We start from the raw sequence: 26,153 nt of genomic DNA on the forward strand, positions 1-26,153 counted from the left end.
GGTTTTAATCACAAAACCATGCTTTAAAAGTAAACAATAAAAAAAGAAAGATACAAAATTATTACATGTTTAGTACTGAGGGAAATTTATTTGGTTAGACCAGGGGTGGGTAATAGTTTACAGTAATGCAAATTGACTAAAAGGTGCATAAAGGTATTCTGCATTCATGTAACGTCTGAAGATTTGTTGTTTTTCTGACGTTCATGTCTGTTATTGATCATTCTAACACCACACAAATGCAGCATTTCTCTAGGTTTGCATTTTTTCCTGATGCACATCAATCCATCGGTGCACTAAAATTAGAACAAAAGCAGCAGTTGATAAAAAAAAAATCAAAACTCCACAATATTCTCTTTCAAATTTAAAGCAAATTTTTGTCCAGATTTCATATTATTTCTTCCTTGAATGAGGTAGAAAGTAAAAACACTTCACACATTTGCTCCTAGTTTGATGCTTTTGTCAAATTTTAGAACCCTATGTCGCCCACAGGTCCAAAAATATGCCGACCCCTTGATTAGACACAGTAATGCAGCAGTGTGACTATAAAATGGTTGCTAAAAAATTATGTTCTAGTCTGCTTGGTGCTATACTGTAAAATATCTGTTGATGTTATATCAGATTTTTGTAAAGTGTGACCAACAGCACCTGGAATCAGTTACCCTAATAAAATCCTGATGGGCAACTGAAAGACAACAAACGGACTAGATTTGAGAACAAGGTTCTATCTGAATGCTACTACTCAAGTAATCCTACTCTGAGAGTTTACATCCAGAGAACGTGCAGTGAATGGATGCTTCAAAAAACACAATTCCCTCACCACACATGTAGGGTTCGGTCCCAAATCCAGCACCCTGAGACTGTACGCCAGCCACACTGAAGGAGAACAAGGACTCCTGAGCGCTGGAGCCACTGTCCAGCATGAAACATCTAAGATCCATGATAACATGGATCTTATGTTGCCTCAGGCAATGGAGAGCAGAAGATGCTCATCAAGGGAGATCAAGCCCCTGCATGAGATTTGTCACCAAACCATAAGTGAAGTAGCTAATATCAAGATGTCCTACCAATGACTAGAAAGGGCTGGCCTACATGAGTCAGGAGAAATAATCAGCTGCCTGAACACCAGGGCAATGGAAGCCCAGATCCATCACACCAGACAAGACCCAAGGTGTAATGGGCTGTGCAAAGAGGCAACTGAAACAATCGAGCACATAAATGTAAGCTGCAAACATAGAGCACCACAATCAAGTGGATAGAAAAATATGTGCAGAAAGAAGCAGGAAACTCCAAAGTTAAAATCATTATTCTGTTATTCATTTATGTGTTAAAGTGATAATATTTTTTTTTGACAAACTGTTCTCTGAAGTTCTACAAAGCAGATTTCAAGATTTAGAGCAGACTTTGGTCCAACATAAAGGCAGTTCAGTACATTTATTTATTCGTTTGTTTATTTATTTATTTATTCTTAAAAAAACAAACTAAAAGAGCCCAAACATGTAAGAATTTATTTTTCACAGACAATGTCATATCCCCACCACGCCGCTAGGTGGCAGTCGTTCTCAGTTTTATCGATGGCCGTTCTCATTACCAGACGCTGAGGCGCAGTTATTTTCCCGACCACCGCGTCTTCTCGGGTTTGACGTATATTATCGGGAAAACGAATTCATCAATTTCATCTGGAGGTACTGATTCATCACTTTATCATTTTCATCCCTAATATATCTTCATAGTCGGTGCGCATGCTTTCAAAATCCACCTTTTCCTCCTTCGTATTTCTTATTGATTGTAAACAAGTGTTCGGGATCGAATCCCAGGATAAACAGCTTATTTGGTTAAAGAGCTGCTGTTCGGTGACTGGGGGCTCTTTGGACTCTCCGGTTGGAAAGCTTGTTCGCGTGGGGTTTTCCGTTATTCTCTCGGCTTCCCGTGGAGGTTTGACTGCGCAGCTTTGACGTAAATTAGATTCCAGCCCCTCTTTGGTTTGCTCTGGTCTCCATCACAACCCCTCCCTTCTTCCTGTGCTGCTGTCAAACGGTCACGGTGGAGGCCTTCCTCGCCGGAATGATGAGAAAACAGCCAGGAGGAGCTTCCAGCGTGGAGGAAATCCTTTAAACCTGTTTTATTCTTTCTTTGAACAGTGTGAAAGAAGATCAAGCAAACATGTTTTACACCTGCGGTCCCAATGAAGCCATGGTGGTGTCAGGTAACAACATTACTGTCTGGAGAAATCAATCAAACATGAGGAAAAAATTCACTAAGAATTCAGCTATTTTCACTTTTTATGGTGGATTGATTTTTTGTGAAATATTTTGCTCATTTATGTATTTGTTTAAAGTTCTGCAGTGAAGCAGATTAAGACATTTTAATTTGTAAATAGCATATTATTTCTTAACTGATGAACTGTTTCCTGATGTCCTCTCAGGCTTCTGTCGCTCTCCTCCGCTGATGATCGCCGGAGGCCGAGTTTTTGTCTTCCCATGCATTCAGCAGATACAGAGGTAAGAACTGAGACCATTAACACCATTAAAAAATTAAGAATCATAAAAACACCCCGACCTCTTCTAACTCTCACTTTAGTCTTGTACCTGTACTCCAGCTGTTGCTTTAGTAGTTTCTCTGATGGGACCAGTGGGAGACTTTAGGGGTCAAGAGGTGAACAAATACATGAGCCCCTCTGCAGCAGCTAAATTAATCTTTTTTTTTTTTTTTTTTATCCTTACCAAAATGTCTATTTTTGGACTGTGTTAATGTCAATAATTCAAATGTGTTGATGAGCATCTAAAACCTGAAATCAAATTTAAATGTTAAAGAAATGTACTTTTTTTTTCACTTGGAGAAAAACATTGAATTTATTGAATAAAGTCATTTATTACCCACTCATTTTTTTTTTTTTTTTTGCCAGGTTTTACCAAAGAAGGCTAAAGAAACAAAAATACTTGAATAATAGACTAAAACAGTACTACATGGAGTAGCATAAATAAAAAAACAAATAAAGAAAATTATCATTTTCTGTCCCTTATCTCATTTTTTATTTCTTGTATCCTTACTTTGATTCTGTTGTTCTTTTTCTGTTTTGTTTTATATATTTTCCTTTTTCACAGCTGTTAAATTACTGATTTGTTTGTATTTTTAATAATCTCTTCATAGAGTCTCTCTATAGCTAACTTCCTGTTGATGGAATAGTCCATTGCTGCAGAGGGACGGGGGAGCACTAAACATTTTTACATAGGCAGTCTTAAGCCACTTCAGTGATTTTTTTTTTTTTTTGTAGTTTAAAAAAATATGAATTATTTTAGAAATATTTTAAGTGTTCATCTTGGGGCCCTATGCAACTCCCTAGTTTTGCCTCATGTTAAGTCGGCCCTCTTGATAGTATTAACAGCATTGTAGCTGAATTTGATCCACCCCAGCTGTGTGCATTCATGACTTTCTACTCTCTATCGTTAATGTACTCCATCTTTCTGTAAATCATTAGAGTTATTAATGCTCCATCAATAATCATGAGCTCAACAATATCCTCTCTTTTCTGTGCAGGATTTCTCTGAACACTCTGACTCTGAATGTGAAGAGCGATAAGGTCTACACTCGTCACGGCGTCCCCATCTCTGTCACAGGGATCGCTCAGGTCAGCATGAGTCTGTGTACACAAAACAGCTGGTTACGACATGAGAGGGCCTCAGTCGCTGTGTTTTATTCTTTCTTTCCCATGAGAGCAGTTGTCTTTGGCATAAATAAACATCTGCTTTTTAACCAAACATGTGACTGAACAGATGAAGATCCAGGGTCAGAATAAACAGATGCTGGCTGCAGCCTGCCAGATGTTCATGGGAAAGTCGGAGCATGAAATCGCTCAGATCGCTTTGGAAACTCTTGAGGGACACCAGCGGGCCATCATCGCCCATCTGACCGTGGAGGTAAGGATCGAGCATTTATCTGGAACGACAGTAACCGCTCTACATCAGATTTTAGGTACGTGAGCTAAAGAGAACCAGAAACATTCTTATATATTTTTTTGTTTTTCAAGTAGGCTGCTCTCTCACTTTTGATCCCTTTAAATGAATGTTTCTCAACCCTGCTCTTTGAGAACACAGTCATCCCTGCAAAATACAGAATTTATTCACAGCCTTGCAATTTGATTTAATTAAAAATCTATTTCAAAACCAGTTTAGTTTGATTGCAAAGCCGTTTTCTCACTAATCAGGATTTAAACTGAGAAAACAAAGAACTTGTATTAATAATCTTGTTCATTTTTACAACAAAAGACAAAAGAAAAGCTGTTTGAGTTTTAAAAAAATGCAGAACTGTAAAAAATTATTCATGATTGTATGAATCCACATTGAATTTACTGAATGAAAATGGATTTGATGTAACTAATTATGCATTTTAAAACCAATTCTTACCAAAAGACAGAAAAAGCTTAACATTGTTAAGTAAAGAATACAACAAATATTAAGATTTTTATGAAATGTTGCACCACCAAACGACCTCTAGGTGGAAGCAGTAAACCACAAATGAAGCAAAAGGCTCATTTTTAATCCAATCTTATGTATTCTCTGTTTTCAGTAAAAATGTGGATTGGTTCATGAAAGGATAAGAAAATAAAACTTGTTTTATTTTATTTTTCTATCAGGAAATCTACAAGGATCGAAAAAAGTTTTCCGAGCAGGTTTTCAAAGTGGCTTCGTCTGACCTGGTAAACATGGGGATCAGCGTGGTCAGCTACACCCTCAAGGACGTCCATGACGACCAGGTCTGCCTTTGGTGTCACAGGGGTAAAAACACACAGATAAAAAGGCTCTTATAATCTTCTTGTTTTCCCCTCTGATGTGTAGGATTATCTGCACTCGCTGGGTAAGGCTCGAACGGCGCAGGTGCAGAAAGACGCTCGCATTGGAGAAGCTCTAAACAAGAGAGATGCTGTGATCAGGGTGAGATGCTGTGAAGATCACAAAACATCCACTTTGCTGCTCTGGAGTTATCAAGCTTTGTGTGCATTGTGTACACAGACACCCATCATTTACCTGTCAGTCAGCTTCCTTCCTGCTGACTTCTGTTTTTCTTCCTCTCTTCTCTCCACAGGAGGCTCACGCCATGCAGGAGAAAATATCCGCTCAGTACAAGAATGAGATCGAAATGGCAAAAGCCCAAAGAGACTATGAGCTGAAAAAGGCGGCATATGATATTGAAGTGAACACCAAGAAGGCGGAGTCAGAGATGGCCTATCAGCTGCAGGTGAATTAAAAAAAAGTAATTCACAGATTTCATCTTTGATGCATTCTGCAAAAAATATTTAACTTTTTTTTCTTCTTTTTTTTTAGGTTGCAAAGACAAAGCAGCGCATCGAGGAAGAGAAAATGCAGGTCCAGGTTGTTGAGCGGACCCAGCAGATCACTCTGCAGGAGCAGGAGATCACTCGCAAGGAGAAGGAGCTGGAGGCCAAAGTGAAGAAGCCCGCAGAGGCTGAGCGGTACCGGCAGGAGAAGCTGGCCGAGGCTCAGCGGTGAGTTTCAGCTTCCTACTCACTCTTACATAAATCTTTAAAAAAAAAAAAAGTTTTCACATGTTTTGTTTCTACAAATAGAATCGAATAGAATTAAGTTTTGAAGCAAGTGATGTTGTTTAATGTGGTAATGACATCTGCATTTTTCTGTTTCTCCAGTCTGAAGATGATCATGGAGGCAGAAGCCGAGGCCGAGTCCATAAGGGTGAGTCACAGCTAAGTTTATGAAAGGAAGACGTGATAAACCCACACCCTACGTGTGTGGATGAACGGATTTATTCTGAAGTATTTATAAAACACATTTTGCTTTCATGGAGTTATAACATAGCAAAACTTTTATTAAATTTCTACATTTTTTTCTCCTATTTAATACATATTCAGTTTCATTTTAAGTTCTTTTGAAGGAACTTTTGGAACTTTTGCTGAGAATTCGGTTTTTCCGCAGTTGCACTGCAGACTTTCGTTTATGGAGAGAAAATAGACTCATCCCGATTTGTGTGTGCGTAGTTCTTGATTTGTAACTCATACACTAAATTTTGTGCATAACTTTATGTACTTGTAATTGTGTAGAATGCTGGGTCATCAGAGTTTTCCTATCAGTCACTTTGAACTTAGATTGTGAATATTATTTGGTGAAAACTTGACATTTTCCCACTTTCTTGAACGCATATTTCCACTAATTAATATAAAAAAGTCTAAATATGCATTTTTAAAACACTCAACACACAAATCCAAAGTTACGCACAAATCAAGAACTACACACACACACAAATAGGGGTGAGTCTATTTTCTCTCCATATTCTTTCAGCAGAGAGAGATTGTCTGCTTGTAGAGACAAATTCCCACCCTGCTCCCTATCTACTAAAAAACTGCTCTGGATTTTAAAAGCAAATCAGACACCATGTTCACCACCATCTTTTTTTTTTTTTTTAAACACAAAGTATGGCGTCACCAATTTCGCAAAGTGAAAATTTTATTAAAATACATATTTCATGACCTCCAATTATGGCTCCAGCACTGATGGTTTATTAAAAAATTACATTAACACACTTGATTTGCAAAAATTGTTCAAACGCAATGCATTGTGGTCTATATTTGCCAATGGAGTGAGCATCGATGCACACTGTTTTTTTTACAAAGGCTTCTGGGAAATTTCTAGGGCATTCGATTTTGGGATTGTAGATTCAGAGAGCTCTCGAAAATGGTGAACACACCAAAAGGGTAGGGAAGGAATTCGGACATAGACATAGTCTTAGCTGGAACTCTAAAGAGTCATTTTTGTATAACATGTAAGGAGTAACGCATATGGCTCCATGAGAACGCTCTTCTTTAAATCAGATGATGTGAACTCAAGATCCGATCTTTAAACGGCGGAGAAAATAAAATTAGTCACATACAGACATTTCTTATGTCCTTATTCCCTGTTACACTTGAATTAAACGATATCTGTGTAACATGAAGGCTCATGTTTCTCAATCTCTTCAGATTAAAGGTGAAGCTGAGGCGTACGCCGTGGAGGCAAGGGGCCGCGCGGAGGCGGAGCAGATGGCGAAGAAGGCGGAGGCCTTCCAGGAGTATAAGGATGGAGCCATGGTGGACATGCTGCTGGAGAAACTGCCTCTGGTGAGAGATGTCCTCCTGCACCGCTCTTTGCAGAGCTCCAGGCTGTCATCTTTACAATGTAGAAACTGTCACCTATGTGGCGGGGAAATCTTATGGAGTGAAATCCTAATTTTGTGAAATAAAATTGGCTGCAACTAAATAGATAGAATGAATATAACTATTAAAATACCCAGTGAGTGTTGCTTGTATTGAAGTAAATATTCTGCTTTTTAACTTCTCTGACTTTTTCTTAAAATGTTGTCATTTGTTTTTGACACCAGATGGCAGAGGAGATCAGCAAGCCTCTGAGTGAAGCCAACAAGATCACCATGGTGTCCAGCGGAGCCGGGGAAATCGGCGCCGCCAAGCTGTCTGGAGAGGTGCTGGACATCATGACCCGCCTTCCCGAAGCCGTGGAGAAACTGACCGGAGTCAACATCTCTCAGGTAACTCAAACGGACCCATAGTAAGCTGCAGAATCTACATTTATTCTGAGTTAACTCTATAAAATCCGTTTCTTCTCTACAGGTGACTTCTCGTACTGGTTAAAGAGGATCAACCGAAACCAGGAACTGCGCAGACAGATCTATATTTCCACCGTCTTATCCGCTTCACACTCTTTCCTGTCTTTTTTCTTCTGTGCAGCTGTATACCTCAGGTGTTTGTCGTGTCGTTGTAAGAATCACGCTCTCCTCTCACGTCTTCATTAGCGTTCTTTGTCGGGGTTGATGCTCCAGTCTTTCCCCTTTTGGTCACAAACACGTTCACTATTTATTTAAACTTTTAACACAAGGACAATATTTTACCTCTCTTTTCTGTGTCCAAACCTGATATAAATCCACCAAATTAAGTGTTTTCCCTCCTTTTATTTTACATTGTTTTACTTAAAACTGAGCTTTTTTCCCCTTTCTTTCTCCTCCCTACTGTCTGTGTTTACATTTCATGACTGCCTGTCCTGCTGCCTTGCTGCCAAACCTTAAGTGCATCTTAGCATGAACATGTAATCTAAACATGAATACAAAACTGTCATCTACTAATTCTACTGACATGTCTAATGCATTTCTAGAAAAATATAGTTTTCCTCTGTATAGAAATAGAATAAAATGTAGGCTCTTTACGCCATCAGGATTTCTTAGATGCTCTTTTCATCTCCTCCAGGATCTTTAGCTGAACAGTTGCACCGAGAACTTGTGCCCCAAATCTATGCCGCTCTTTAATATGTGCTAATGTGTGTTCATTAACTGACACAGCTCTGGTGTTCGTGACACTTGGCTATTTGCATTTTCAGGACAGATTTTTCCTCGTTAATGACTTTTCCATCCTTCAGAAATGCATCACTAACATGAGAAGTCTTGTTGTGCTATTTTGCCCTGATAATGTAGCAGCTCTGAGGCAGATCTAACCTGTGAAACCAAAGACAAAGGGTGAAGCTGAAGCCGTGGAATAGTTTTGAGAGAACTGAAACAAACCTGTTCACAAAAATAAATGCTAGAAGATGGTTTTGCTTCAGGGAAGTTTCACTCTAAAAATGGAGAATCAGGAACCATCCTCACTATACAAGCCATTAAAATGTTCTCAGTTTGCTCTGCATTACTTTAAATAACAACATACAAAACGTGTTAAAGCTCCTAAATGCAGCCGACACTGATTCATTTGCCGGTGTTTAATTTGGCTCTGTCGCTGTAAAGTATCCTGACTTGCTCCAAAAGTGTGTTACACATCAAAACTCTGATTTTGTTCTATTATGTGAAATACTTTTTAGGAACAGAACATGTATAAATGCATGAAAATGTGCTTTAAAACAGAAGAACCTCACTATTTAAATGATAATATCTTTCCTCCATTTTTTTCTTTTCTTTTAACGACATGAAAGTTCAACATTTATGCTCGAATTCTTGTAACTTTTTCTTGTTTCCTTCACCGTCTTTGTCTACCTGTTGGTAACAGTACAGATAGATGTACTGAAATGCAGGTGTATAGGATTCATTTACAGATAAGGATTGCTGTTACACATGCATCAGTACCTGTCACACTTGAAACTGCAACGGTATATTGTTTCTGAGCAGGACCAGACCAAACTGTGGTTTAGTCAAAGTAAGAAATGTCTTATTTGCTGCTTATAGGAAGAAAATCGATATCAGTGTGCTTCTGTTCTGTTTTTAGTGCCGTGGTACTAAAGTGATACTATTTATGTAGTGTATTATGCACTATACATTTGATATTTAGCTTAGCATTGACTGTATTGGGAGTAATACTAATGGCACTACTAATCCAAGAGAATCCCCTGTGTATCATCAGAAAAGTGTAAAAAAAAAATCTGCAAGTTTAGAAACTTTGTCATTTTGAACACTGCTGTCAGCTTTTGTTGTGCTTATCCACTGTTTGTGAAGCTTGAAAAATTTGTCTTTAAAAAAATGCAACTACTTTCATGTACACACATTATATATAATAAATTCTAAACCAAAACCCATGTCCCAAATGTTTTCGAAAAGTAATACTTAATTGAAAACATGATCCTCTCATTATTTCCTATCTGACTTATGCATGTATTTTTGTATTATTTTTGTATAGTTTTACTTCTACATTTTGTTTTTTATTTTATTGTTTACCTTATTGTGTTTATCTTGAAGTAGAGTTATGGCATCTGGACTTGAAATCTTCAAGATTTTAAGATCAACTTCAGGACAAAGTCACTTGGATAAATGAGAACCTTCACTATGTCTTGCAAATATGCTTAATAAAAAGTTTTTATTTGAGAAAAAAAGTATGAATTATTTTTTTTTGACTCAGATCTTTACATTTTCATTTTATCTATTAATTTATAGGTAAGTAGTTTTCAAATGTGATTTTTAATTACATTTCATAGATAGTTGTCTTTGTTTGTTCGTTTTGATGAGGAAAAGCTCACAGATATATATATATATATATATATATATATATATATATATATATATATATATATATATATAAACAAAAATATTTCACAGTAATGTTATACATTCAGATGAGCTAAAACCGGAAATAGTACACACATGAACGGATTGGTCAAATTGATAAAATACAAGATTAAACCATCTGGAGCACCAATTTAATTAATTTCAGTATTTTATTAAATATAGACGACATTACAGATTGGAAACAAATATACGTTGTGGAGAGAACTATTAACATTAACCACTGAGCAATTGATGCTGCAAACCGAACGTTTATTTATTTATTTCCTTTCTTATTTTTCTCCAAATAATTAAAAGTGTTTTATTAAAGAAATCAGCACACGGGCTATTTAGCATTACATCTGCAAACATTAGGTGAATACAAAATAAGAACTCACGTGCTGTTTTATTTTGAAAGAAACAACCGGAAGCGCTCCTGCTTAACGTTGTCCGCCCTGACCGCGTTGAGAGCTGGAGGGGGGGAAAGGAAAAAAATCGAAGAAAAAAGGCATAACTGAGAGCTTTGAGGGGCGGATTTGGACAAAGTTTCCTAACTGTCCCGACCCAAGGAAGCTCCGGGGGGGTTGAAAGGGAGTCCAGTTCACCGGTAATTCTTGCAGGAGTTATAAGTCTGTTGTTAATTAACAGTAATTTTCAGTGTGTCTGAGAGCACCGTTGTCCCAGTCACCGGAAGTCTTCTTGAAGCTGCGTCTCCAACAGAGACAGCGGCGTCGACGTTTTTTTTTCTGCCTTGTTTTTTTTTTTCCTCGACTTTTTTTTTTCTGTCCGTCTTTTTTTTATTTTTTCGCTGCGAGATGAACAGACAGTGAGGAATGGAGGCGTAGGGAGCAAGGATGTGTTTGTTTGCTCGTCGGCCAGCCGGCGGAGCAAATGAATATAGAGGCCTCATTCTAGCTAGAGAAAGCCAACGAACAAAAGGAGAAAATTAATGGAGGCAAGTTAGCTTGCCCCCTTTTCTTGTAGCGTTAAGCAGCTAACGTTAGCCATGTTCGTGCCATCCCAGATAACCAATTTAGCCTGCGGCAAGCTATTTGTTTGCAGTCTAGCTTATGTGCCAACATCATTACAAGATGGTTTTCAACCATTTCTTTTCATTTAATGACTTAACTCAAATCACTGCTAGCGCTAGCTTGTAGCTAGCTGTGCCACAGTGTTGCAGCCAGCGTCTTCCCTCCCGTCAAAAATGGCTCTCAGTTCACTGAAACATTGAAATTCACAAATAATGCCTCTTCTGTTTGACTTTGAGTTGCAAAATGGCTACAGCATGTCGGCTATTAGCTAATTTGTCTTCGAGGCTTTTAACTGATATTAATGGTTGCTGCAGCTCCGTCGAAGAGGCTTGCTAAAGTTTTTGCATGAGAAAATGTCATTTATTTTTCATGCACTTTTCACACTCTTCTAAAATCTCTATCAGACTTTTTTTTCAAGCTATGCACCATTCTAAATGTACTAAAATATACATGCACGCCCTCTATGTTATGCTATTGCACATCAATGTGTGCGCAATAAGACTGCATGGTATCCTCCTGCACCCAATGGATTCAGAAAATATTAAAGTTGTGCTAAAACGTGTGGGGCATGCATGCAATAAAATAATCCTGGGACTTTTCCCCCACAAATAAGCAGGTTATCTGTCAGTGATTATAAGAAAACAAGTCTGTGACTTGGCAACTCAGTATTTAAGCTTTTTGTGATGGTGTTAAAAAAAAAATAAAACAGCTCTGGTTCTGATGAAGGAACCAGGTCATTTGGTCATAGCAGCACACTGTCAGTCATTTTTAAAGTTGTGGACTAAATGTGGAAAAAAAGATCAGTATTGTTTTCCTTTATTTTTATCCTTACGCAGACAACGGATTTAGCATCTTTGCAAAGTCATTCAACATCCTCCTTACCCAGTTATTGAAATATAACCACCAAAACTAGAAAGTTTTTGTTTTGTTGCATGGAACTGACTTTTCAGCAAACTATAAAACTCAAGACGCATAGTCTGTCTAGCTTCTCTCTGCTTGTCTAACCTAACACTCCTTATGTCAGCCTGTGAAGGAGAGAATGCACGAAAAGAAGAAGACATTAGCTGATTAAAAAGCAGCTATGCATGGTCTCCTCTCATGTGACAGAAAAAGTTGATCGATGGAGATGAGGAGGACAGGTGTTTTCTAAGTGTGTTGCTTTTTAATTACAGAAATAATGGACGATTCCCATTTCAACTCATCATACTTTTGGTCTCCCGTCCCCACTGTACAAGGACAGGTAGAGACAACCTTATTACTGGAATTGTCTGTAAATGCATAAGGTATAGTGGTATGTGTTCTGACAAAACTGCAAGCCTTGGAAGATTGCATTGCATCAGAAAAAATATATATATATGCCACAGCCAAATATTATTACATGCTCACCTTAAGGCTTTTACGTGTCTTTTTGAGTATTATTTCTGGGTACATTAATGTAATCACAAGATTACTCCTGTCCTTCTCCACTCTCATCTTATTTCTTCTTTGTTCCTTTTTTTTCAAACTTTCTTTTTGCATCTCATTCATTTTTTATTCTCTCTTATTATTTCTTCTCTTCTGTCTCTTTCTTATCCAACCCTCCTCTTTACATGTGTTGACCAACTGTGACACTTTCATTCCCTTACCCCATCCCTTCATTTTTTTCCATGCACTTTATCCACCTTCAATCCGTCCTACCATCTTTCCTTCTGCTGTTTCTTTTTTTCTTCGCTTGTCCCCATTCCATCACTTCATTTTTTCTGTTTTTTTTAACCAAACCTGTTTGCAACCATCACTCTTTGTGTCTCTGTTTTCTCCACTTTCTTCCATTCTTTAAAATCCCTCTAATTCTTCTCAATATCACGCTTATCCTACCCACCTTCATTAAAAATTTTACCTTCACCATCACTCGTTTCCTGTCCTCCTCCATCCTTCCTTCTTTACCTCACTTTCTCACAACTGTCTAGATCGAGAACGCCATGTTCCTAAACAAGGCAAAGGAGCAGCTGGGTCCAGAGAAAGCCAATGCGCCTCCTTTCCCTCATTCTTCTGCATCTTCCACATCATCCCCACACTTTCCTACAGCTGTGCTTGCCATCCCAAGCTCAGTGGACCCGGGGGCTGGGGTGCGGGTGGTTCCAAAGCAAGAAGGAGGTGGTAGTGGTGCAGGAGGAGTCGGCGGAAACAGCGGCAGCGGCTCACTGAGTGCAGTCGGGGGCCATTTACACCAGTCTCACACCTCCCAGAACGTCACCGTTGTGCCTGTTCCCTCCACTGGGATCATGACTGCAGGTCAGTGAGACTTCAACAAGTCACATTCAGTCCTGTATTTACATTTTTGAATCTCTGCATTATAATAAATAAAATTCTTGTCAGTGGTTTGTGAAGTTGTGGATTGTCAGATAACACTTCCTTCTCTTACTAGCTGGATTAGTGATCACCACCCCTCAAGGCACGCTGGTCCCAACAGCCTCCACTCAGTCATTTGTCGCTGGACACCCCTCTGCCACCACCATGATAGTGTCTGCATTACACCCATCAAATTCAGGTAATCCACAGGTGCAAACCACCATTACTAAACCCTCATGTGATGTTTGCGTGTATCATCAAAGTCTTTCTTTATTGGAACTTGTTTTTTGGACTCTTCACAACTCATTAAAAACATATAAGCTTTACGAAATTGTTAAACTTTTGTTTAACAGAAAAATAAAGAGGAAACAATTTTTTTGTCTTATCAACAAACTCAGATGCATTCAGAAAACATCAGCGGAAACCAGAAGACTTACCTTTTTGTTTGGTTTGTGATCATTCACAGATTCACAGATTCTGCAGATTCTCAATAACAGCTCATCAGTTCACCTTCATTGTCAAACTTTCCTGTTCATGATGCAGCATCAAGGATTCATCTTTAGCTTATGTTGTTTTAGAAAATGCACCAAAATCACCTGTTCTTAGATTTTTGTGGTTTCCTCTTTGAGTAAAAAAAATGTTAGTAAAAATTTCTTAACACGATGGCTTGCTGTGGTCACCATTGTAAAATATTCTCCTTGTCTTATTCTTCAAAAAAAATCTTCAAACAGAAACACTTTTTTTTTTTAGTATAAAAGGCTAAGTTAGCTCAATTGTTTGATTTTCAAAATTAAGTGTTGCTCAGAACCTGCTGGTATCAAAGTGACATTCTTGTTGCATATATAAAGCTGCAAGAATGCGTTCATTAGTGGACTTTAGTAGACGAATGAGCTTTAGTAAATGTTTAATGTCAGTTATGTCGGATCCTGTTTTCATTTAGCACTCCTCTGCTCGTTCTTTTTTAGAAAAGAAAGACGATGTTGCTGTTCCTCCTGCAGTTGTCATGCCGACGCCTTCGAAGCGAGGCAGGAAGAGCAAACAGGGGATGGGGAGAGTGGGCGGAGTCCTCCCGCCAGGAAGTGATGCGCTGATATTGGCTCACCTTGCTGCTGGAGGACAGGTGAGTCTTCTTTTTTGATTGGTATCTGTGTCAAATGATTAAGAATATCATCCTTAATAATCGGTTATTGTGTTACAGCATCACGCTCCTGACCCATATGATCTGTCTAACAATGAGGACGATCACACTGGCAAAGACGGCCCCAAGTCCTACAGGTAATTGAAAGATTTTAAATATAAAAAAAAAAAATATCTGTTCTTATATCCAGTGGCATCTACTATAAAGTTTTTATTTTATTTTTTTTATTTTTTCATTGCCTCCTAACCTGCAAGGTGCCGGATGTGTGCGGTGACTTTTTTCAGCAAGTCGGATATGCAGATCCACGCCAAGTCCCACACGGAGGCAAAGCCCCACAAGTGTCCTCACTGCTCCAAGTCGTTTGCCAACTCCAGCTACCTGTCCCAGCACATCCGCATCCACAGCGGGGCCAAGCCCTACACCTGCACCTACTGCCAGAAAACGTTCAGGCAGCTCAGTCACCTGCAGCAGCACACACGGTACCGAGCCGGCGGCTTCCTGACCTCCTCTGTGTGTTTGTGTCTGCTTGCTCGTGCATGTGCATGAGCATCTGCGTTCATGTCTCGTGGAGCTTCTAAATCATCTGGATCTATAAAACTTTTTACATTTAAAACTTTAACTGCAGCTAACTTCAATTTATAGTTCAATTAAGTTTGATTTTACTAACAGCTGGTTTATTTAGGGAAGTCAATTCAATGCTTCACTTTGAAATGATTTACATCCCTCTGTGAGGAAGTTATATTTAACTTTATTAAAAATCAAAATATTCTGTAAATCTTTTAGGTTTAAGTATTATTAGTAAAATATATATTAAATATATTGTACTATTGCCCACTATAACTGATATATTATTATAGTTTAGATATTTAAAAACCCTGAAGCGGATTTGCTGATTTGCTGTGGCAACGCCTGAAGGGAATAGCCTGAAAAGAAAAGACCCACTCTGATCATCTTTTGTTAAAGCGTTCCCAGTGGTCTTTTATTCATGATTATGCTGTTTTTAGGCTAAAGTAAAAATCCTGTGTGGTTTCTAGGACATAGTTGCTGCAGAGCGGCAGTACTTTATCAGAAATTCTCCTTTAGAGTTGTGGGCAGGACTGTTGGCGAGTAACCCTGACTCCATTTCCCATCATTCATCTGTTCTCTCTCACTAGCTTACAACCCCAACTCTAACATTACAGGTGCGACAAAAATGGCAAGCAATTTTGGAGCTTTCCATCCATACAGTTCTGAGCCAGACGTCAGCTCAGACGAGGAAAACGAAGATCTATTTGGCTACAAGTGAATGCATCAGAATGGAGCGAAGCTTGTGGCTCGTTGTGGTAGCATCTACATCACTGCTACAAGCTTTTTCCAACAGCATTGTTTCATCTGCTCCTGATTCACGATTTGAATAAAGGAATGCTCGGAAATTAATTTTAAGCCACATTTTTTTCTATATATATCCTCCTTCATGAGAAAAATGCTAGATGTTAAAAGAAACACCAAAATGTGATTTTTATCGGAGTGGGTCTTTAACGATATAAAAGACACAATAATCCGATCACCTTAAAAATAAATATAAATTTGAAACCAAACAAAGCTAAGCTTTCACACTCTGATTAGCTCCTATAAGACGTGAAGTGTTGTAACACATGTTCATTAAACTAATCCAGTCTCTGTGAATATGATCCATGGATTTCTGCTGGTGTTTCGATGGAAGCAACAGAAAAAGCTGCGAATAACCCCCTTTAAATTTCCCCTTTAAATGCAGCAAAGTTCTCCTAGCTAGACGTCTCAGCCAATTGGGTAATAATTTAGTGAATTAATCATTTCTGTTATTTGTTTTCATGTTGTATCTGCACCATTCTGTTTCAGCAGCTAATGAAGCGGTTTTAACTGGAGTTCATCTGAACTGTGCATGCAAACGCACACCGCCACACGATCACACATTCACACACACAGCAGGGTCGAGCGAGAGCTGGAGAGAAAGAGAGAGAGAGAGAGCAGCGTGTGACTGTGCTTGCTGTATGTTAGTTCTGTGTTTTCACAACTCAGACGGCATAAAGAGCACACTGTCCAACCCTACGATCCGCCATCAACGTAATTGATTGCAGATCTTTCAAACTTGTAACGCATGATTTGAAGATCAGTTCACAGTGACGTCTGGTAATGCCTGTAGCTTAAAAATCTCTCGCTGTTTCTCTCTCTGTTTCTCTCCCTCCACTCCCTCGACCCCTCCCATTCCCGGCTTCCCGTGTTAGAAACCACACGGAGGCAAAGCCCCACAAGTGTCCTCACTGCTCCAAGTCGTTTGCCAACTCCAGCTACCTGTCCCAGCACATCCGCATCCACACCGGGGCCAAGCCCTACACCTGCTCCTTCTGCCAGAAAACATTCAGGCAGCTCAGTCACCTACAGCAGCACACACGGTACTGGGCCGGACCGGGCCGGGTCGGGCAGCGTTTCAACCATCCGCTGTGGGCTCATATGGGAGCCGATCTCCACAAAATGATTTTACAGTGAATGTTTGGTTAAATAAGTGTTTAGAACGTGTTAAATAAAGATGACACGCTGCTGTAAAACTCTTACTTCCAAAGGCTTTTATACAAACAAATCTGATCCTATTAAAACCATCAGTACTCAATTGGATGATAAAACGCTGAAATATTTGAATTTTAATGAATTGTGACAAATAAGTATTTATCATGGCATAACAAATCTTTTTTATACCATTTTAAATGTGATTTTTTTTTTCTTTTTTACAGCATGAACAAACTTAAATGAATATTTTCCTTTACTGGCAGTCCTGTACCTCTCACACATTTATATTAAGTGTTTAATTGTATTATGTTTTCAGAATCATGCACTTAGTGGATATTCACTTTGTTGTTTATGATTTCTGACTGTATATTGTCCCATAATCCTAAAAATTATTGTTGAACTGGTTAAAAAAATAATTTAACAGAGCTAAAAAGCTTCATCCCAGATTATAAAAGGTTATTTGTCACATTTATGTCATTTAAATATTGGAGTGTAACCGTTCAATGAATTTTCAGAATTCACACTGGCGACCGGCCATACAAGTGCAACCATCCCGGCTGTGAAAAAGCTTTCACCCAGTTGTCCAACCTACAGGTGAGTGTGCCGACCGGTTTAGCCTTCTTTTGTTGATGCATCAACACATTTCTTAACAAAGTGTTTAAAAATCCGTCTGTGTCAGATGTGAGCAGCTAGTTGCCTTTTAGCTACAGTCTTGTTTGTGTCCTCTCTACCGCAGTCTCACCGCCGGCAGCACAACAAAGACAAACCGTACAAATGCCACAACTGCAATCGTGGTTACACAGACGCCGCCAGCCTGGAGGTTCATCTGTCCACGCACACTGTCAAGCATGCCAAACTCTTCTCCTGCGGCCTCTGTAACAGATCCTACACATCCGTAAGCCATCTTTAAAATGCTTTAATCATTAATGTACTCTCTATAAACAAACTTAAAATATTAAAAACTTTAAAAATATTCATTATCTGTCTCCAGGAAACGTACCTAATGAAACACATGAGGAAACACAACCCTGACCCATTGACAGTGGCAGCAACGGTGGCGGCTCAGCAGGCCCAAGGCCTCACCACGGGAGGAGGCGGCAGGGGTCGAGGCCGTGGTCGAGGGAGAGGAGGCGTTTCTGGCGGAGGCAGAGGTGCGAGCCAGCTTCAAAACCAATCTAACCCCAACAATGCCAACCAGAACCCGAACCCTGGACCCCCAGGCAGCTACCAGTCTACCCAGCAGCCCTCAGAAGCTGTGGTTCAATGCCCATTCGACCTCCACCAGTACAAGACAGTGGCAGCCAATGAAATCCAATACAAACCAGTCACTGTGGCTGACCTCCCAGTTACCCACAAAGACCTCTGCCTCACCGTCTCCACGTCAGCCATTCAGGTGGAGCACATGAACTCGTAGACTGCAGCCCCCCCGCTCTGCTCGTGGGGTCACTGTAAAAAGCTCCATGTGAACAAGTAAATTATAAATACGGTAAATACTTTCCCACCCTTATCAGACATATGCAAGTCATCTGCTTATGAATCCTCCGCTGGACTGGACGGTTTCATGGAATCCATGCTGAAAAACTCAAAGTTCTGCTTTACAATCAAAAGTTGGATTCCATTCGGAAACTTTGAGACTAAAAACAACAGAAATGTTCTTGTCAGATCAGATATTTCACAGTGAGCTTGCCCAGCCCGAATACCCATGAAGGATTGCTGGTTTAAGAGGTTTGTCTGCACATTTAAAAGGCAAACCTGGACTTGAAAACCTTCAAAAAGAAGTCATCGATTTCTGTCGTCTGAAACCAGTGAATCTGATTCTTGGAGAGTAAACTGTGAAATATCAGAAAAGACACATTACTTTATTCTGTGTTCAGTTGTTGACAGGATAATGTGATTCTAAAGTCATCTAAGTAAATGTATTTTTAACTTTATCCAAATTTTATTTTACACCTAACAAAGGGAAAATAGGAAGACAAGAAGGCATTGATTAAAAACGACAGGAACCGTCATAGCAACAACTACTACAGTGGACTAGAATATTCAGAAGATTAAGGAGAAGAAAATCAAAATGTGGCATTCGAGTGCCAAGATGGACAAACCTGAGAAAAGAACTGGAGCAGGAAAACTGCTGCTTTGGAAACGTGGCAAAACCCTGCAACAAAGTACTCACAAACGCGGATCTTATGTACACTCGCGTTCTCCAAGAAGAGCAAAAGGAACTTTCTGAGGATGTACTCCACACAAAGAAATCTGCAGCAGAGCGAGGTGGAAAGACGAGACAAAAGGACAGGAAGTGGTCGTACAGAAAGCACTTGATGGAACCTATACTTTATGTTTGACATTGTTTGTCTTTTTTATATCTATATCATATGTTTGTATTTTTCTACCAACAGAGGAACGTGTGGTCACAGAGAGAAGAAAAAGTCAGTGCATGAATGTGATGGGAACAGAGACGAGTAACGGTGTTACATTTCAGCTAAGAGCATTTCATAGTTCTCCGAGTGAAGACAGTCCAGTGTTGTGTTGTCAGGATGGCTGAATGGATTATATAATGATTGTGTGATAAAGATGGCTGATAGGTACTGTTATCGATCTTTTTTTAAAAGACCTTTTCATACATGCTATTACTACTTTCATTATAAATGTAATGCTAATTTTATCCATATAATATCCAGTCTGAGGCATTATGGTTATTGCAGTATGCTGTACATAGAATAGATAGACTTTTTCATCTGCAAAAGGGAAGAATGTCTTTTGTACAGAAAATACATGAAAACTAAAGAACTCCAGTTAAAAAGAACCAAATCACTGGCTTTGTCCAAGCCTGCAGAGCAGGCACGCGTCCAAAAAAAATGAGTGGAGCTGCTCCCATTTCTTAATTACATTTATTTCATATTTTAATCAAAATATACCCTCTAAAAAATTACAGCCATACAGTTAACTTGCTGGATTTTATTTGTAATCATGTCCAATTACTTTGACGGTGCTATGACATAAATGAACCAACCCCAATCTGAAAACAAATCCTTCTACTCCACAGATTATCTAACGTAATTATGAAATAAATGTCAGTGTCCTGGGACTCAGTTCCACTATCTACCTAATCCAAACGATGGAAAGGTCTGTACAACAGACACATGCTCTTAGTGTGTACTCCACCTTGTATTTCATTGTGTTTTTTCTGAAAAGTAACATGCTCCTGATAAAAAAAAAAACAGTTGTTATTGTCCTTCTATGCTACACTCTCGCATATTGTATGCACAGTTAAACCTTTTACTCATCTGAACAGACTGTTTCTTCCCTTATGAAAATAAAGTTCAAAAACTTTCTGATTAAAAAAATACACTATTCTATCTTATTTTATTTTATTTTATTTTATTTTATTTTATTTTATTTTATTTTATTTTATTTTATTTTATTTTATTTTATTTAAGCAGAAAGGAAAAAAAACATCGCAATCTTACTCCAGAGTACGTGGTGTCAGTAGTGAGTGTTTCACAATGCGCGCAATAAACCACAGAAGAAGAAAAGGAAAACGAGGGGCGGGGTTTGTGTTGTGTTGGCCAATCAGGTTGAGCTCTCCGAAGCGCCCAACAAAACAGTTCCATTTCAAATTCAAACGGCTCCGGGTGTTGGATTGGACGATTCCCCTACAACCGTACTGACTCATTTTAAGGTATCGTTTAGGTATATTCCTTCAGATAAGATAGTTTTGTTAATTCCATTTTAACATGGACAAAATTTAGCATAAACCATTATTTTTTGTATTTTTTTTTAGCTAGTTTTGAAGTAAATTTACGTCATTCTCGACATGGATGGACGTTAGCTAATGTTTGTACATTTGGCTTTGAGGGGGTTCAAGTTGTTTGATTTCAGTGTTTTTTTATTGTTAAGGTTTAATTAATTTAAATTTATTGTGTGTATTGGATGAATGTTTTGAGCTCTGACCGAGACTTCTTCGTGTTAGCCATTGGGTCATAGTTTCACAAACTTAAAGTGAAGTGTTATTAACCAGAAATACAACTACTAACTCTGGTTCTCAAAGCACTTATTTAATGCACAAAGTACTTCTTTAAAGGGCTGCACACCAAAACAAGTTCTCGCCTCTGATAATCCGGTTGTGTTGAGGTTGAATCTTCTCTCCCTATGGTGTTTTTGTAGAGCATGTCTCGTCTTCCTGTCATGACCAGCAAGAGGGTTCTCACAAGCAGCAACTCGGAGAACTCTCAGTTTATGGCTCCTGCTGAGGTTTGGATACATTTACTCACAAAAGGATACAACCTTTTATGGCTTTTCTTTGTTTTTATTTATTTCACTTAAAACCTTCAGACTGTTTTGGCAAGAAGAAACTCCGACCTTTGTCCTAATGAAAATTATTTTTAATTTAAGAAAGTGTAACAGTTGTTTTTGTATTTGCAGAAGAAGATGCGGAGGGAGCAGGACGCCCATAAACCTCAGGCAGCGGCTACAGTCATTGGACACAGGCAAGCTCCTGCTGCTGCCACCAGAGCTCCTCTCTGTAAGTTAGCTTACATTACTTCATTTTTTTCTCCTCAAAATTAAATGAATTTGCTTTGCATACATAATGTGCAACTGCATAGACTTATTGTGAAGAAATCTATTTAACTATTATAAATGTATGATCTGTGGTTCGTGATCTTCCATCTTTTCCAACAGCTGCATCCACCAGAACTGCAGGAGCTGCCACGGTTGCTATTGGTCCTTCCAGAGGTAAGAAGAGTTGTCTGGGCTGCGATGGAGCTTTTGTAAGTGTGCGTCATTGTGTGATATCTTCTTGATTTCTCGTCAGGTGTCTCAAAACGGCCTATAGCCTCTGCTGCTCCACGAGGAGCAGCTGTCGCCAAACCATCAGCTGCCACAAAAACAGGTAAGATGCCTTCTGGTTTTTGATTCCTTTTAGGAAACTGTCTTAAAAGCTTTCTGTAAGATATATTATCACAAGATTTTCTGACAAATAGTGTACTGTCTGTTAAAACTCACCTTAAAAGAAACAAAAAAAGTTCTAAAATTTAAATCTGGACAGTTCGGTGTTAAAATAGTAACGTGTTTTAGTTGAAGTGTTTAATTTTTTATACAGGAAATAGTTTTCAGTAATCTGTTTAACACTGTTTTTTAAATAATTTTTTTACTCAAAATTGGATGACACTCTTGTCTTTAGTTGGGGTTGGGGGCTCCCGTCGAAAACCATGGGATCTAAAGGGAAAAGTCACTGATATGGAGGACAAGATCCGCACCTACCAGACAAAAGCCAGATCTGCCAATGAGGAGATGGAAACTCTGAAAGGTTCTCTCTCTCATAATCAGAACAGAATGTCACAACTGGAGAAGGAGGTAGAACAACAGAAGAGCCAGATCAGGTGAGAGAAATAACAAAGACAACGTTCGATACTTGTTAATTTTTTTAATTCAATGTATGAATTTATAACTTTAATTTTAGAAAATATGAGACTCAGCTAGAAGCGTTGTCACAAGTCCGCCAGGAGCTGGAGAAGGTATCAAGTGACAAGAACCTTCTCCAAAAAGAGCTTTCTAACTTGGAGCAGAAATATAAGGTCGTGGAGACTCTTCGTGACAGCCAGGAGACAGAGCTGCAGACTCTGAAGGTACTGATGCATACCTGATAGTAGTTTGTTTTGTTTTAGTACCTAAAATACAAGATTTTTGGAAATGTTGATCACTTAATTATCTAAAAAATAAAACAAAGAAAATGGGTGAGTGATGTTCAGCTGTGTGTGTTTTTTTTTTTTCCCTTTTTTCATGGTTACAGATGAAGCTGTCGGTACAGGAATCCACCATGACCCGTCTGCAGAACACCCTGAGAGACAGGGAGGAGGAGGTGCACTCCCTTAAAGAAACAGTGGCGGAGCAGAAGGAGGAGCTTCACGCCGGGGAGATGGAGCGCAGACGCCTACATAACACCATCCAGGAGCTGAAGGCAAGTCAGCACAGTCCAGTGGTGGTCTCCTCCTCCACACTCCCATTGTTTGCTCATAAACTCAAAACTCTCCCATAACTCCTTCATGTAGGGGAACATCAGGGTGTTTTGCAGAGTGCGCCCTCTAGTGGATGGAGGCTTTAGTAAGCATATCCAGCTTCCAGCCAGTGATGATAAGTCTATAGTGCTGGCTAAAACAGAAGAGGTGAGTGTCATTGGGTGTTTTAGATGTTTTTTAGTGATGATAGAACTGAACAAACACTGAAATTTTCCTTTTTTCTCCCTCAGTCTCACACCGGCAAAACTGGAGATACCCACAAGAACTACAACTTCAGTTTTGACAGAGTGTTTGGTCCCAAAGCTTCCCAGCAAGAGGTAACAAAATTAAATTGTGTTTTATTAAGCACATTATCTTTTTTTTGTTGTTGTTTAATAGTTGAAGATTCATCCTGTCTTATTTTTCTTTTCTAGATTTTTGATGAGATCTCACTGCTGGTGCAGTCTGCTCTAGATGGTTATAATGTCTGTGTGTTTGCCTACGGGCAGACAGGCAGCGGCAAGACTTACACCATGGAGGGAGAGGAGTACGACGACACCAGAGGGGTCATTCCCAGAGCCGTGCAGCAAGTATTCAAAGCAGGACAGAAGCTCGCCACACAGGGCTGGGAGGTTAGTCTTAGAAAATGACTTTATATTTTTATAAACTATTTTAAAAGCATTTTTTTAATTAAAAAGTTGTACTTTCTGGGGTTTTTTTTAGTTCACTTTTACAGCAAGCTTTGTGGAAATCTACAATGAGACTCTGCGAGATCTCCTGTACACGGGAAAGGCCAGCAAAAGACCCGAACACGAGATCCGCAAAATGTCCAACAACGAGGTGACGGTCACCAACCTCACCTATGAGAAGGTCTACACCGAGGATCAGGTACGACCACCAGACACCACACTTTTTAAAACTGCAGACCCACCCTCTTAGTTGTTTGTCATTTTGATTTTACAAAAACAACATTTTAAATGTCATCAATCTTAAACAAATCTTTAGTTCATCTTCTACATTTTTGAACTCATCTTACATTGAATTATGCCTTAGATCTGTATACTTGACACCTTGAATCTTCTTTTACTGAGGATATTTTGTTAAAAATGAATTTTGTCCACCTCGCTGCCTCCTCACAGGTTCAGGGTCTGATCGCCTTAGCCAAGCAGAACCGTTCCACAGCACAAACGTCCCAGAACGACCGCTCCTCCCGCTCACACTCAGTCTTCCAGCTGCACATCGAGGGGGTGAATGCTGGCAGAGATGTCACATGCAAGTGTGAGTACAGTCACTGGTTAATTTCCTTCCGTTAAGCATAAAGTTAAGCTAGTTTTATATTTCTGTCTGAATTTCTTTTTTTCAGCTACTTTGTGTCTGGTGGACTTGGCTGGCAGTGAGAGGATGGTGAAGAGTCAATCTCAAGGTGATCGTTTCAAAGAGATGACGGCCATCAACAGCTCCCTTTCCAACCTGGGCATCGTCATCACTTCGCTGGCCAACAAGGTGTCCAAGCAGAATATACAAAGTTCTCAGTTCAGCAGCTTAGACTAAAAGTGTGCAGAGATTGTGCAGCTTACAGCATTTTTCAGTTCTTGACCTTTTCTAATGCTGTGTTACAGGAAAGCCACATTCCCTATAGGAACTCAAAACTCACCTACCTTCTTCAGGGATGTTTGGGAGGAAACAGCAAAACGTAAGTCCGTCCCGTCTGACCGCCTGGTCTGCTCTTTCACGTCTGAAACTAAATTCACAACCAGGAACCAACAGCTGGACCCTCAGACTTTCTGTTGGATTTCTTCGATCTTCCTGAATCCGTTTCTCCTCTGTTGGTTTTGTCTTTGCAGCCTGATGTTTGTGAACATTTCCCCAGAGTTGGACAGCTTTGGGGAAACTCTAAACTCCCTGAGATTCGCAAGCAAGGTCAGTGATGCGTCAGGTTGTTTGATGCAAAAACTTTTCATTTTAGAAGCTTGTATATAGTTTGCTTACTCGTAAGCCTTACTTCTGCTTTATATATTGTATATTTCAGAAAGGAAGACAAAACATTCTTATTTATATTCATATTTATATTATTTATTAGTTCTTTAGGAAGATAAAAATCTATTTTCATATGATTATATCACAGTATTTCTACTGTTTTCTAAAGCAAAGATACACAGTAAAGAAATAGTTTTTAATGTTTACTTAGTAGTAATACTTGTGGGATTGTAATATTTAATAATTTTTATATCTGTGTTTTTCAGGTGAATGACTGTGTTATCGGAACAGCGAGTTCCAACAAGAAGTAGTTTGTAAAAACTTCTCAATTCATTTTTTTTAACGTACTTTTACATTTTAGTCACTGTTGCATATTGGTAAAACCTGAGGTACCAAAAGTAAAATTGAAGCATGTTGATTCTCAGGGCCTTCATTAGCATGATATAGTATGAACTGGCTGTGATTTTTATCACTTCTTTGGAAACCAAGTGGCTTTACTTGTATATATTTCTCTATGTTTTACTTTTTTGATTATCTGTATTTTTAAAAGGTAATTCTTAAACTATGTTCGTTATTATAACAAAACCATATCACCATTTTCCCTTCAATATTTGATTCTTTTTTTTTTTGGTAACTACAAATAAAGTTTGTTTTCTGTCTTTATTAGTATTTGTTTTTTTTGTTGGAGTTAATCTCTATTTCATGTTTCCATCTTTTATAGTCTGTAAATTGTGTACTTAATGGAAAATAAAAATCATTGAATGGATGTTTGCTTCATCAAATCAAACTTTATTTAAAAAAAACACAACTTTCATGCATGTGTTAAACAAAGTGCTTCAAATAAACAAAGTTTTCAAATTAAAAAGCAAATAAGAAAGCCTTTCACACACTTAAAAGAACATCATATTCATTTTAAAATTATTTTAATCTTAAAAGCTAAGCAGGCCAGGATTTAACCAACCCCACATAAAGGCATCAATTTATCGTTTTTTTCTTTGTTTATTTTTCCGTCCATTATGTTTATTTTGTCTTTTTTTCTCGTTTTTTTTTCCCATATCAAGCTTTGAGGTTAAATCTCATTAATAAACATGTTAGTTGAACTTAGCAGCAAAATAGGTATTTTATTTT

General features: G+C 38.7%; 3 protein-coding genes across 11 annotated transcripts; all 3 read left to right on the forward strand.

The window, feature by feature from the left end:
* The first annotated feature begins 1,525 nt into the window (after nt 1-1,525).
* flot1a (flotillin 1a) lies at nt 1,526-9,568 on the forward strand. 2 transcript variants are annotated; one of them, XM_024271035.1, is made up of 13 exons: nt 1,526-1,682; nt 2,139-2,203; nt 2,423-2,498; nt 3,535-3,625; nt 3,771-3,914; nt 4,631-4,750; nt 4,833-4,928; nt 5,080-5,232; nt 5,319-5,500; nt 5,660-5,705; nt 6,986-7,123; nt 7,384-7,548; nt 7,631-9,568. In XM_024271035.1, exons 2-13 carry the CDS (start codon nt 2,161-2,163, stop codon nt 7,649-7,651), a joined length of 1,275 nt encoding a protein of 424 aa, XP_024126803.1. In that variant the 5' UTR covers nt 1,526-1,682; nt 2,139-2,160; the 3' UTR covers nt 7,652-9,568. The 2 variants fall into 2 exon arrangements, with proteins under 2 accessions (XP_024126803.1, XP_024126804.1); XM_024271036.2 differs by lacking the exon at nt 1,526-1,682 and adding an exon at nt 1,758-1,953.
* An 857-nt stretch (nt 9,569-10,425) lies between these two features.
* znf384a (zinc finger protein 384 a) lies at nt 10,426-20,396 on the forward strand. 7 transcript variants are annotated; one of them, XM_024271030.2, is made up of 11 exons: nt 10,426-10,642; nt 12,239-12,306; nt 13,013-13,337; nt 13,471-13,593; nt 14,360-14,514; nt 14,593-14,669; nt 14,817-15,011; nt 16,776-16,943; nt 17,571-17,649; nt 17,792-17,950; nt 18,047-20,396. In XM_024271030.2, exons 2-11 carry the CDS (start codon nt 12,244-12,246, stop codon nt 18,467-18,469), a joined length of 1,767 nt encoding a protein of 588 aa, XP_024126798.1. In that variant the 5' UTR covers nt 10,426-10,642; nt 12,239-12,243; the 3' UTR covers nt 18,470-20,396. The 7 variants fall into 7 exon arrangements, with proteins under 7 accessions (XP_024126798.1, XP_024126802.1, XP_024126799.1 ...); XM_024271034.2 differs by having other exon boundaries at nt 10,427-10,642; nt 14,787-14,856; nt 16,789-16,943; XM_024271031.2 differs by having other exon boundaries at nt 10,427-10,642; nt 14,393-14,514; nt 14,787-15,011.
* Nucleotides 20,397-20,574: 178 nt separating this feature from the next.
* On the forward strand, nt 20,575-25,688 carry kifc1 (kinesin family member C1). Of its 2 annotated transcripts, none has more exons than XM_024271053.2 (17): nt 20,575-20,731; nt 21,217-21,303; nt 21,475-21,574; nt 21,733-21,786; nt 21,866-21,943; nt 22,235-22,433; nt 22,514-22,679; nt 22,844-23,011; nt 23,103-23,216; nt 23,300-23,386; nt 23,483-23,680; nt 23,772-23,936; nt 24,188-24,326; nt 24,412-24,551; nt 24,668-24,741; nt 24,893-24,968; nt 25,292-25,688. In XM_024271053.2, exons 2-17 carry the CDS (start codon nt 21,220-21,222, stop codon nt 25,334-25,336), a joined length of 1,887 nt encoding a protein of 628 aa, XP_024126821.1. In that variant the 5' UTR covers nt 20,575-20,731; nt 21,217-21,219; the 3' UTR covers nt 25,337-25,688. The 2 variants fall into 2 exon arrangements, with proteins under 2 accessions (XP_024126821.1, XP_036067683.1); XM_036211790.1 differs by lacking the exon at nt 20,575-20,731 and adding an exon at nt 20,828-20,886.
* The last annotated feature ends 465 nt before the right edge of the window (nt 25,689-26,153 follow it).

Source organism: Oryzias melastigma, linkage group LG5, assembly GCF_002922805.2.
Source record: "Oryzias melastigma strain HK-1 linkage group LG5, ASM292280v2, whole genome shotgun sequence".
NCBI lineage: Eukaryota > Metazoa > Chordata > Actinopteri > Beloniformes > Adrianichthyidae > Oryzias > Oryzias melastigma.